The sequence below is a fragment of the Ornithodoros turicata genome, chromosome 3, assembly GCF_037126465.1.
Source record: "Ornithodoros turicata isolate Travis chromosome 3, ASM3712646v1, whole genome shotgun sequence".
NCBI lineage: Eukaryota > Metazoa > Arthropoda > Arachnida > Ixodida > Argasidae > Ornithodoros > Ornithodoros turicata.
The window spans coordinates 61,904,917-61,918,301 of record NC_088203.1 but is presented as its reverse complement, the minus strand read 5'-3'; the positions used below and the strand labels follow the sequence as shown (position 1 = coordinate 61,918,301).

The 13,385-nt window shown below is 42.2% G+C and overlaps 1 protein-coding gene across 1 annotated transcript; it reads right to left on the bottom strand.

Annotated features, from left to right (window-relative positions):
* Positions 1-1,272: 1,272 nt before the first annotated feature.
* On the bottom strand, positions 1,273-13,016 carry LOC135388525 (prefoldin subunit 3-like). Its single transcript, XM_064618123.1, has 6 exons — positions 12,804-13,016; positions 12,552-12,676; positions 9,975-10,041; positions 6,302-6,400; positions 5,143-5,281; positions 1,273-1,863 (listed from the first exon to the last, which is right to left on the bottom strand). Exons 1-6 carry the CDS (start codon positions 12,876-12,878, stop codon positions 1,796-1,798), a joined length of 573 nt encoding a protein of 190 aa, XP_064474193.1. The 5' UTR covers positions 12,879-13,016; the 3' UTR covers positions 1,273-1,795.
* Between the last annotated feature and the right edge of the window lie 369 nt (positions 13,017-13,385).

Here is a 13,385-nt window from a genome sequence, read left to right as displayed (position 1 = left end):
GTGGAGAGTAGTACCAGCCTGTGATCTACCTGCGGCCTCACGCTGACGCTACAGGGTCCGCGCTCGCTGATTGGTTCAGAAAAATGTCCGCTACTTAGCTGTCATCTGCTGCTCGGGGCTCAGCTCTTGGCTCGGTCATGGGGAACTGGTAAAACTCGTTTACGGCGGCAAAGGGACAAGGCGCTGACCCCCACTGACCTGCGAACCAGAACGCGTGAACCCTGTAATGTCATCGGTGACCTGGCATCATGCTTCTCCTCGTTATACCCGGAATGGAGAGTTAAGGGTGAACGCGCGGAGTTATGTGTATGTGAGCTTTTTTCCCGAGGAAATAAATTGCACACATCAAAACCTTTCGTGCTATTCGGTAATTGAAATACACACTTTCGTCAGGCGTCTTAATCTGAAATTTCTTAGGATGGCCCTCTGTACTCCTTTAAAGTGTGTAGTTTGGCTATTTGGGACCTTTAGTAAACCTCACTTTGGACAATGCTTGTGCTAGTTAGGTCTCCCTTTTTGGCTTATTAATTGGCAACCCCAGAGTGAGAAAATATTCCCACAACATGTGTAAAATGGTAAGGATCCAAGGTAACACACGGGCACATCAGTTCATCAATATAGATGAATGCTGAGAAAATATTTCACCTGATCCCCCAACCCATGGTGCTAGTCTGCTTCAAATCTGGCGCCTCAGTGGCACCCATCACTGCAGGGGTTCCGAATGCAAGGCAGAAAACCAGTAGACATCACAGCTCGTGAACAAATCCCTAAAGTAAACTAACGGAATGAACAGGCTCACTGAAATAATCAGATTTCCCTCATCACTATGCATTTTGTCCTGGAGCTTGCCTCACTCCCCCTATGACTGCCCATTGGGAGCCTCTTCGATTCAGTTGTGGCATTACACGCAATCTGGGAATGAAGAGTGCAAGGTACGGATTGCACACCCGCTTGCAGGTGGTGGTGATATCTGTGTCACAAGTCTTTCCTTAGAAATACAATGCCCACCCCAGACATACCTCAAGTAGGGTTCTTCGCAGGTTGTCCCTGTATGCACAATTACAACCTCAACAACCGGAAACACAATCCATTTTGCAATTTTGTTCGCTTCCACCCTTGTTAATGGACTACTGCTTCTTTGGCTCCACACCTTGTCCAATGCTTCCAGCAAATACATCTCACTCACAAATATGTACAGTCACCAACCAATTTTTCGGACCCTGCGGGGCACGACGAAAACGTCCGATTAATCATGCAGTCTGAAAAACAGACTAGGCTAAAAGATACTTTATTCAGTTCAGTGGCAAGATAAACTGGTCAATGCTGTGTTGAAAAACACCCTTCTGTTTTCATTCGCTCATGTCCACTTTTGCCTTGTACGGTGACCTCATCAGTTCCGAGTTGGGTGGCCGCGTCACATCCAGCGCATCATCCAAGCAAGCGATCTCTTCAATGGACAGTTGAGCACGACTGGATCCTGTCCACGTTTCCAAGCTTCCCAAACATCACTGGAGCGGGAAGTTCCAAGCCTCTGCTACGCAAATTACCAATCAAGTCCCGAGCACTAGGATCGTCCAAAATTGCGGGTCTGTTACACATTGGCTCTATGGGACGAGTGACTTCCCCGTGGCAGTGTTAGAAAAATGAAGCAAAGTCCGAAAAGTCAGTAGGCGACTGTCATCGAAGAAACGAGGATTGAATTTGTGAAACCTTTTAACTGCAAGCGACAGCCATATGTATAACAGATCTGGCTTCAAAAGTCTTCAGAGACGACGGAAACTGTGTTAATGCACGCTTATGCAGATGCTTGACCCGCCATTGTTTGCACTCGTTTTACGTTCCAGTTGTGCACTCTTGCCATGTCTGAAATACTTGTTAAGGACAATGATTATGAAAAGTGCAACAAACATAAGGCCAAATAAGTTCTGCATAAGCATAATCATACTGGAATACCCTCAAAATGTGTGTTTAGTGAAATGAGATATACAACTACAAAAGTCAGTCAACACTCTGCTTTGGGCACGTTGGTAATGATCACCAGTCTTGTGTGCGCTGGACGGAAAGACTAAGACTAAAACAAGATGACACGCACAAAGCACTAGAGTGTCTGCACTTCGTGTGTCTCATCTTGTTTTAGTCTTTATCCTTTCGTCTGCCAGCCAGTCAGCAGTCAGCTAACCAATCGCCGAAGACGGCTTTCTGTGGCTACCAGTGGTCGCCTATGTGGCTGATGGCAACTCGTCTCAATAGCTACGGCCCCTGAAAGCACGGTCGCGATTGGCGGACTCTTAATTGTTACATCACGTCGCTCAAGCGATCAGGCTTTGTGTTTAGGTGGTGCTGAGTTTTTGTCTGTCTCAAACAAAAAAGTCGATTAGTGCAAAAAAAGAATTGTGCGCATGTTGCTAGCAGGATCAAAACCTTCTTGTAACGTTGTAAATGGTATATATAGCTGGAGAATGCTGAACAATGTAAATGGCATGTTTTCTTTGACCAACACTGGGTCCCATGTAATTACCTACTGACATTTACTTTCTCTATATCCTCGTTGTCAAAACTCTGTTAATCTTCTGTGCGTTTAAGCAACAAAGTATACCAGACACCAGAAAGGAAAACCGCAACAGGAATTGTTCACGGACAGGATTTGTTCACAATGTCTTCGCTTTGAAGCAGAACTCCATCTTCGTATCCATGCTATGTCACTACCCACTCAGTAAAGGTGTAGAAAGAAAAGCACTACTTTGAAATTGTGTATAACTTTTGAACGGGTAAACAAAGTGAAACAAAAAGTACACCATCGTGTAGATTAAGGAGTCTCTTAACCGTAAACATTTCGTAAACATAAACCGTAACCAAAACGAGTCAGATGATAAAGGCCAACAGGACAGGTGGGGTAAAACATGCCTCAAAAACTGTGTTCCGGCAACCATTTTATGCACATAACTCATGAGATTTCAACCAATACAGAACTTTGAGGTGTTGATTGGTGTGACAGGCTAAATAAATGCGAAAGAAAAGTGACAGGGGGTAAACGAGACCCCCATTTCCAAAAGGTGGTTGTGAAAATTTACAAACTTTCAAAATGCCACAAAGTTCAAATGTTGAAAGAATGCAAAAGTTAAGATAAGCACAACAAGAGAGGAGATAATCTCGAGAGGAATAAAACAAGCAAGAGACCACATCCGTGGGGTAAAAGATTACAGTGGAATCTCTTTAAACGGAACTCGAAGGGACCGAGGAAATCTGTTCAGTTTATCAGGAGTTCCGTTTACTGAGTTGTGATGCAAAACGATAAATTGTGTCAATTTCAGGGGTGTGGAAGCTGTAACTAGTCTTGTGCACATTACTGTGTCTAATTCTTCTCATAAAGACCAGAAATAGGCACACAATTAAGAAGTTTATTCTAACCCTTGTTGAGGTGTAAAGAATCGCTCAATCGTTGTTTGGAACAACTGATTAAACCTTTGCTTTTGAATAATGCTCTCCATATCCAAAAGGTTACGCAGGAATGGTTCAGAGCCATGCTGCTGTGCAAAAAAGTTTTTTCCACACTTTATCCACAGTACCAAGCACTTGTCAAGCTCTTCGTGTGCACCGAGTCACAGTCTTTTTCTTTCTGGTCCAAACGCCGTAGCACTAAATGCGTCACATAGCTTGTCCTTTTCACGAAGAGTTCTTGTTAGCGTACTCTTCGGCATTCCATACTTTGTTGCAAGCTCAGTTTTGGTGAAGCTCCCACCCTCAAAATCTTCGATAACTTGAAGTTTCCTTTCAAGAGGAAGAGCATGGTGTGCACGCTTCGGCGATACCATCATGAATGGCGTGTCGTGTTAACCCTAATCATGGCCGCATCGGAAGCGGAAAAGGTTAGGTCGCGATGAGCATACTGATGCCGCTGGCGTGCTCAGCCAGTTTCGTTTACACGGTGTGGTCAAAATTTTGTTTATGATTAACGAGAGTTTTTATACATTCTATGAATATGAAACCAAACAACCTCCGTTCAATTGTTCCGTTTAAGCGGTAATTCCGTTAAAGTGACTTCCATTTAACGAGATTCCACTGTATTTTTTTTTTTCATTTCTGTATTTGCACCACGAAGCAACTGTGACTAAGAGTGGCGTTCAGACGTGGACAGATGGAGAGAGGAGAGAAGGAAGGAGTGGGGGGAAAGGAGGGGGTTGGTATGCGTCCTGGGCAGACTTCAGGGCAGACTGTGCTGACATCAGTCTAGAAAGTCTGCTGGAAAACCCAGGGAAAACCTCAGACAGTGCAGTCAGTGGTACGAATTGAACCCACGACCAACCACCAGATGAAACATATCACCGTGCCATACGTAAAGGGAATCAGCGAAACCCTGGCACATGCACTAGCAAAGAAGGAATTTATCTGGATCACCAACCCGCCGCAATACCTGGTCATTCCATACTGAAGCTGCCCACCAAAGGAAAAAGCTCAAAGTGTACTCTACAAAAATTTATGTGCCACATGCAATGCACCTTACAGCAGCGAGACAAAGAACTTCACTGAAAGGCTACAACAACACAAGGACAATGTACGGAACTCTGACCTTGAACAAAGCCCATTTACTCAAGACTGTGACGTTTACGACCACCCTATCGGCTTTGAGAATGTCCTTTGAAATGAAACCTTATCCTAACTTCGTGGTCCTTCCAAGAAATTTCATGTACAATGTAAGAAGGGAGTTGCCTCAGGACAGAAGCCGCCGATATTTCGAACAGAGACTGTTCTTCTGGGCCCAGAAGAAGAACAGTCTCTGTTCGAAATATCGGCGGCTTCTGTCCTGAGGCAACTCCCTTCCTACATCTCTACCGGTTCGCTGGATTTCTACCCATCTACATGTACAATGTAAGGTTCCTGACAGCAAATTATCCCGGGAGCAGCCGTTCTACTCACGGGCCACCTTCAGAACTGCTTTATTTTCCTCTCCTTCCTCTCGTGCACTCGTCCTCCTCATCTACATACAATATAGAAATAACAGGGTACTTCACGAGCGGGCCCACAGCAGGTTCACTCAGACAAAGGAATATGGTGGAAATGTTGCCATCCTATCCGTCATAGTGCCTGTCTGATGTGGAACAATACAGCACACCCCTACCTGAGTCATAACTACAAAAAGGATACTGACTTCAGTTGTTGTAATTTGGTCACGTAGAAAGTCCAAGTCACTATTCAGCTCTGCCAGGTTCCGTGTTGCAGTCTGAAGATTTTTGCTGAGCAATGTTTCAGCCCCATCTAATGTATACTCGAGCATTACATTTGCCTGAAATCAAGTTTTATACACTTCAATATTTTGCAAGCACTATAGCATGCCTATCTAAAACACACACATATTGATGGCACAGACACAACCTTTGCTCTGTTTAACCTGTAAGACAGACATCTCTGTAAGTCAAAAATGAACATATTACTTGCAAATGTCACTGTGTGCTGTTCAGAAATGTTCGGAATAAATCTCCTTCAGATAGTGTATGTATTATGTTAAAGTTAATGGCACATTTAAAAGAAAAATATGCACTTTGAAAACTTTTAAAATATCACAGTGTACCACACATTGCAAAGCTGTGCCAACTTCAATTACTAACAGCAGTACCCACTTTAAGCAATAACTATTCCTTAGACTAATCTCTGACCTTTTCTGTGAATGCACTTTACTTGGAATAGTTATAAGCATGCAACATGAGCTGCAAGATAGAAGTGTTGTGTCGTTATGTAAGGCACTGATTAATAATATTCATAGGAATAAAAGATGAGTTTGAATACCACGTGTACCAGTATATATGTAAATGTCAATGAATAGAGCATTTTTCTTATAATAATGTCACAGCAACATAGAAACACTGTAAAAAATCTACACTGCCTTGTTTTGTATGTGACTCATACAGAATCTGTCTTGCATATGGTTTCTATCTTTAGAAAGTTCCAAAAAATCTAAAAACTGATTGTATACAGCAATGAACTCACATACTACACTAATACTAACTAACACACTAATCAAAACACTAACCAAAATGAACAGTAATAAGCAGCAATAAACAACCACAAAATATTCACACTTAAAAATGGTATAAAGCAAGCATACTATTCTTGAGAGAAACATGCTAGAGTTCAAATGTTGCACAAGAGTTGACAACAAGCTTCACAACACAACACGACACACTACTTGCGACGAAGGCGAAAATGTTACTTGGCGTCTGTACGCTCTATTGTCATTCATGTAGGACATTTTAATTGTGTTTCTTTATGAAACAATGGCCATATGAGAGATATGTGATTTACTTACCCCAAGCCAGAGACAGACTCTTTCAGTCGGAGGAATCACTGCTTTAGAGTACACTTGGTCAGAAAGAAGAAAACGTGTTTCCATGTCTTCTGAGGAATCCTAAGGATTGTTAAAGCAATGAATACACACATAAACCAAATTAATTAGCAGCAGTCTAAGAAGACAGATAAAGACAGTCACCGCCATTTATCAACGTTTGTGTGTGTGTGGGGGGGGGGGGGGGGAGTTTTGGAGCTGCAATTGGAGCAAGAAAAATCTCATTTTAGAGCAGTAAATATGGTGTTTCCAAGCACATCTGAAGTGACTTGTAGCAGCCACTGCGCCATTTCAGGGCCGGTACCTTGCATCTTTTGTGTGATTTCAGCGTAACTGCAGGAGATTCGTAACACATACTACCACGTACAAAGACACAATTCTATCAAGGAGATCAGCATCAAATGTGTAATGCATCTTGTGCAAGCTACACGCAGATAATGTCAAGCACATCCTGACACAATTATTTCTTTCATCTTACCTTTCGATGTTATTATGTGCGGTCCATCACTACGGGAGCACAACGGACTTGCTCGGGACCTTTTGCTAGTTTGTTGGGTGCTTCTTTGCCACATACATCAGTGGTTTCATATTTGAAACTCTACATTCAAGGTGTTCTATGAGACATCTTGTAGTGCTAGCAACATATGAAGGCTTTCTCCTTCCGCAAGTTCTTGGCTAATATTTAATCCGGACAATAGCCAGATGACGCCGCTTATCATCATCACCTTCCCCGCAGGGAACGGAATTTGAAAGAATCGAAAGTGAAATGATAGTTTCATTCTTGATGTGCTTCATTGCGTGTGAGTTCTAAGGCCATCATATTCTGAATATCTTGCTTCACAAGTTGAATGGTGCCACTATTGCTTTTACGCTTCTTTTTGTTTTCAACATGCTGTTTATTCTAGCATGATGCATCGCAGCTGAGGTATCATGTTGTATGCAACGTATCGTTATGCGACGTAATGTGCAGTACGCTTCTGTTTATTTCACACTCTGTGAATACACTTAAGCTTATAATGAAGGCTACCCATTTTAGTCGTTCTGTTCTCCGTGTCTCTTTCAGAACTACACTGTGCATAACAACAGGCTACAACGTGACAGTCTCTAATAGCCCAGACTTGTAGTCTATAAATGCCTTGCAGAATTACTCTTTACTGCCTTTTGGTCATCACTGTACATGTGTTGAGGGGACAACCAAATAAAGCCGGCAAACTGCCATGAGGGCATAGGGAACGTCAGAGACGCAGCTAAACTTCCTTGACTTGACTAACATGGGCTGGATGTGTGGCTGTAGTTTCAAACATGTTGTGTGGGGTTGTCAGCTACACATTTTTGTTCAGCTTGTTTCACCCAGGTGCAAGTCAGTGCAGGAAAAACAACACAGCATAGTATAGTGTAACTGGTGCAGCACTTGCACCTGATGTTGCAGTGCACTGCACAAACTTTCAAATTCAGTGTCCTTTGGTCTGTACAAATGTGAATGAGCTGTGAAGCATAGTTTAATGCTAAGTGAGCCAGATATCTAAAGTGGTAGATATCTAGAGCGGTAGATATCTAGAGCCACAAGATAAAGGTATCCTATAAACTACATTTTTCTTTCAAGGAACAACTTGAGTTTTATGTGCTTGATATCGCACACTGAGTTATTGTGATTCATGACAAAGGGAGTCAGTTGTCTTGTTGTTTACCTGACAACTAACTTTCACTCCCATTTTAATCCCAAGCATCCCTACAACATGGGAAAGCCCATAATAAAAAATGAAAAAAAAAAAAAAAGGAAGGGCCATGTAGTGTTCTTTCTTGTCTGTGGTGACATGTCTTTGGCATTCCAAAAACGAAACAAGCTCCAAACTGAAAAAAGACAGTCTTCAGAGGACCCTGCCTCAGACTATGCCTGGCAGTCCTTTTTTGACAGAGTGTAAATGTATGGTTCGAATTAAAGAAACTCGTTTTTGCCCTCCAATTTCCAACATCGCCATTTGGGGTAAAATCCCTGAAAACTAGCTTGGCAAAGTGCCAATTCAGCCACTAATATGGGCACTGCACATTCAGTTCCACCTCTTCTTTTCATATAAAATGCAGAATGTGCTTTTTTTTATTTTCCACCAGATATCACCCATTTTTACACTGTTCTATGAGTCCTGAAGTAGAACGAACGTTCGAAAACACAAGGCCCTCATTATATGTATCATATAAAAGATAATGGGACTTGTGTGATTCTTGAGGCAGCAATGATTGCAAGCATTCCTGGATATATTAGTAAGCTGTCTATTAATTTTCCCCTTGCCCATATCCTCAATTTATAAGTGCTTGGTTTCTCGTAAATAAATCTTTGCTGGTTTTGAGTCATGCATGTGTGTGTGCAAGTCTGCTTTCGTTTCTTTGACTCAAGGTATGAAGCCTCTTGATCAATAATTCAACAGGGAATTACTACCATACATAAAATCAATGAACTGACACAACTCTGGGGACATGAAACAGAAAAGAACTCTACACCGCAAGAAGAGGAAATAAATTTCTTTAAAGGGACGGTCTGGTACAGCCGAAGAGATTCCTAAACTTAGCCAAAACTACATTCATGAGTACTGTAGACATACAACCGTTTCATTCAGAATAACGAGGTCATTTGTGAGGAATGTGTCGAAACATGCCTTAATAGCAGACGACGAAACCTGCACTTCCCTCTCATGCAACGTCACGCGTGTCATCAGCCTGAGGGCAAGTCGCCCATTGGCTGAGCAAAGGGCAAAGCAGTTGTTTGCAGTTGCCGTCGTTGCCATGGTAGTTGCAACTTGCAGAAGGATCATGGGTTGAATCGTCCCCATAAGGTGCTCTTTGCTTTCAAAATGAGGATGCTCAGAGACAACATAAGAACTGCAACCACAGACGTATATCTCCGCGAGCCGAGGATGTAGTCCGCGCATTGACTGTGGGGCTTCCGCCAATGTGGCAAATAATCGGATATGTGGAAGCTAAGTCACGTGTCTTCTTTCCGCGAGCATTTAAGGTGCTTTTTAATAAACACTCACTCCTTCTTCATGTACATCGTCAGAGACACAACATGATCGGTGTGCAACGGGGAGTGTAATGGACACACGCAAAATATAATAAACCATATAATGTATTATAATACATTTTTGGTCGGGGCTGTAATGCAACTACGCACACCAATGACGAACGATTTCAGATTTGTGGATGGGGCAGCTTTTAACTTGTCTGTGAGGAATTGACAGTGACACAGTTGTTCTAAACCAGCAAGTAGGCCAGTTCTTAGAATATGCGTCTTTCGCTTGAGAGCTGAAAGAAAATGTACTTGAGTTCCCACAGTCCCCAGTCACTTCGGAAAGTTGTCACCAGCCAGTGCACTATAGCGCGCGCAAAAGCAGAAGATTTCTGCATCCAAGTGCAGCCATTCTTACTGTTGCCAACACAGATTGCGGTATGCTGCGCAGTCTTTATCAATTTAATTTGGAAATTTAATAACCGTGACCTTCACCTTTGTCAGGTAAATTCGCAGTATTCTATTTTCAACAAAGTGCAGCCGAATGGTACACTTTATGAGAGGGGCAGGGAGAACGAGACCGTCCACGTGTGGACTGGACGCAAAACTACGGCGTTAAATTCAAAATCAACTCACGCGTTTTGATTTTAGCATCTTCACTATTTCCAGCGAAGTAGTTATTTCTGGAATCTGACTCCTTAATCTGAAAAAATGAAGGAACATCGAGCCTCATAAATTAAACAATTTCATATTTTATCAAAACTGTTGAAGATTCGTACACCAAAACATAGGCACAGTATTGCAGCTGGAAAACAACCAAAGTGCAGATAACTAGACTTGTGCACACTAACTGAAGATCCTGCCAAAATAAATAGATCCCCCTTCCCCCCCTGAGTATCAAGGCATTAAAGTAGACAGAAGTCATTTTTAACACCCAGTTTTCTTCCTATAAAACTGTTAAGCAGGCCAGTAAGATGCACCATGCGAAGTAATTTACACCACAGAGTCATAATTATCGCAGAAATTGAATTTAAAATACGCTGCAAAAAGCGACCGTGCGCAACAGTGGTGAAAAAAACGTTAGGTTGACTTGGGAAATTTTAGACTTCAATTCAAGATTTAAGTTTCCATCAATTGAAATGAAATAAAAATGGTACCAATATGTGGCAAATGTTCCAGGCAGAAAAAAACCCTTGACAGCATGTCTCTCTGTTGCCTACGTTACTTACTATGAATTTCTATCATGGTTTGCGGACCACCCTGTATGCATATGTTTGCACATAATGATATGGTGAAGGGCACCGAGAGACACGGTCAAACATGGTCAAACAAGCATGAACAACAAATTCTTAAACTCAGCAACATTTATTATACAGGGACTCAATAATATACTCAAAAACCGACAAAGAGGAGTAGAGCGTTACTGATCACATTGCCCCTAGATACTATCTCGATTGACTCTGTAAGTAGTCTCCTATGGTTATCACGTCCACAGGCAATGACACGGGTTTCATGGAATAGAGGCGCACAACCACGGCACTCATTGAGATGAATAGCCAACTCCGAGGAAATGTTCTTCTTCTGAACATTTGAAGAATGCTCCCAAAGCCAGTCATTCAAACAACGGTCAATTGACCGACGTATGAAAGGCCACACTAAAGAAGAATGGTATACACCATTTTTGCTTTACAGGATACAAAACGCATTCTGTGTTCAACGCAACAATCAACAAACTGGGAAGAAAACTGTGTTAATCTGCTCAGACAAAAAAGCATTCGAAAAGACAACTTTTATATCACAGTCTTTGGCAACAGCGTGAAAGTACTGAATAACAGAAACACTCTGTGGGTCTTCAATGTGTTGTTGTAACCGGTGATTTGAGTCACACAATAGTAGATTTCAAGCACGTGAAGAAATAAGACCATTATCACAACCCGCACAACGCTGCCTCAGGCACTGGTGCGAACGCTACTTGAAACAAGCTGAAGGCAACTTTTTTTCATGGCACATTTCAGAAGGGGTGAAACCATGCCAAATTTTACAAGTTTAGAATGAGAGCTGGATGCTTGCAACAGAGGCTTAGAGTTATCTTTGCCATACAAACAACATAACCCTTGGTTCGAAAAAAGCATTAAATCAAAAAATTTCATTTCTCCACCTTCCAGTTGTTCAGACGAGAAGGTGAGTCCAGGGGCAACATCAGAAATACACTCAAGTACAAGATATACGGTACAGGTGGAAGATTCAGAAATTACGATAACGTTGTCAACAAACGCCGAATAATACTTTCCCTGGCCAAGTAGTGCACAAAAAAGTGTGCAGCTTGTTATTGAGAAAATTGAGGTAAATTTCCAAAAGACTCGGAGGGACAGTAGATCCAATACAAACACCTTGCTCATGTACAAGTGACTGGTTATTCACATTGATTACGGTTGACTCCAAATACAGTACAAGAACACAAATAAAGTCAGCGCTGGTCAAACTAACCTGCATTCAAAAGGATATCGAGGACTCATCAATACGATTAGCAACACTTTTCAGCAGGAGGGGGATGTTTAGTGAATAATGTAAGTCCTTGATATCTAGCGAGAACATGTAGGGAATCCAAGATTTCAACAAGTTCTTCAGAATTGTGGAGGGATGACAACCCAGAAAGCTTCACATTACACAACCCACACTGCAAAAACTTAGCTACAATCTTCTGCCAAGAGCCAAATACGCATTGTGTAAATACTTCTGTTACGGTCCCACCAGAGGTCTGCAGTATTATTACTGTTAGTACTATTACTGCATTATCACACTGTAATTACTGTAAGTACATTCTTTCTTTCTTCATTCTGTAAGTATTCTTTCTTTGCTCGCATTTCTTTGGATTATGCGATCATTAACTGCTTGCTATAGCCTCTCTGCCAACAACTGCACTTATGATTCAGGTGATACATGACCTATCCAGGCAACTGGCCCCAGACTTTTCGTTACTTCGCGTGTTATCACTAAAAAGTCTTGCTCGTGGAAAATTACAACTACAATGATCATAATGCCGCTACCAACTCAAGTTTCCATACCCTGTCTGTGTGTATACAGTGTTTCCCTTGGTATTACTCTTGTGTAACACGCTAAACTTTACTTTGTGAATGTGGATTTTCATTGTGGGGTCAGCCTTCAACAACTGGTAACAAATGTGACGCTTACTGATATGGAACGACGACATACCGTTGTTTCTTTTGAAGAAGGTTTAGTTCCATGAATTTGTACTTGCTATGCTGTTCGTCCAAGTTCCTGAGAGCAACTTCGATATTTTGGTTGTTCTCGCGTGCCATGAACTCTTCCATATTGTCCTATAAGAAGGTAATGCAGTGCTGATTAATTTTCTTTGACGCATTGTTCCGGTCTTTGACGGTGCCAGCGACAATGATGTACCGCATATTCAGGTGTCAATATCACGTGTAAAAAACTGCTGCTTACCAGGTGTTCAGCCTTTGGAATGCCCGCATGAAGCAATTTTTTTTTAGTGACTCCACCGTCTCCAGAGTCTGTCATTTTAATGCCAAATCAGTCGGTACAAACTAACTGTTTAATTAAAAAGACGTCTCAAGTGGACAGAAAACGTCAACCCCCAAATGGTAACAGGAATAAGGGCGGCGGTACTGACTCCGATTGGCTCCTGCCTGCTCAGACTGGCTCAGACTACGGATTGAGTCATTGAGTCATGTAAGCAGCGGCAATGTGGTAAGTTGGTAAACTAAGCGCGGCACAGCCACGACCTACTAGATTATAACGACCATGTCAGGCGCACCCCTTCTATGCGCCGCATTTTTGGAAGGTAGCGGTGGCGCTTCTGATCGTCCCAGTTATTGCTTCCTCAACTTCTACAATACTTTGTACTTCAGCTTACCTTAGTATTTCTGTACAAGCGGTGGACGTTCTACAGATGTTTCATTCTGAGGTTGATTATCATCATCATTCTACGCGTTTTTATAGGGGCTATCGCTGTCGTCTGCTACGGTAGTCGTACACACGCGCGTTCAGAATTCAAATTTCCATCGT

Excerpts from the sequence above, each read along its gene's own strand:
- LOC135388525 (XM_064618123.1), bottom strand. The coding sequence starts at position 12,878 with ATGACAGACTCTGGAGACGGTGGAGTCACTAAAAAAAAATTGCTTCAT. Across the intron at positions 6,401-9,974 it reads AGATGCTAAAATCAAAACGC|GATTCCTCAGAAGACATGGA; the intron begins GTGAGTTGATTT and ends AACAATCCTTAG. Across the intron at positions 1,864-5,142 it reads AATTACAACAACTGAAGTCA|ACATGGCAAGAGTGCACAAC; the intron begins GTATCCTTTTTG and ends CAAGTATTTCAG.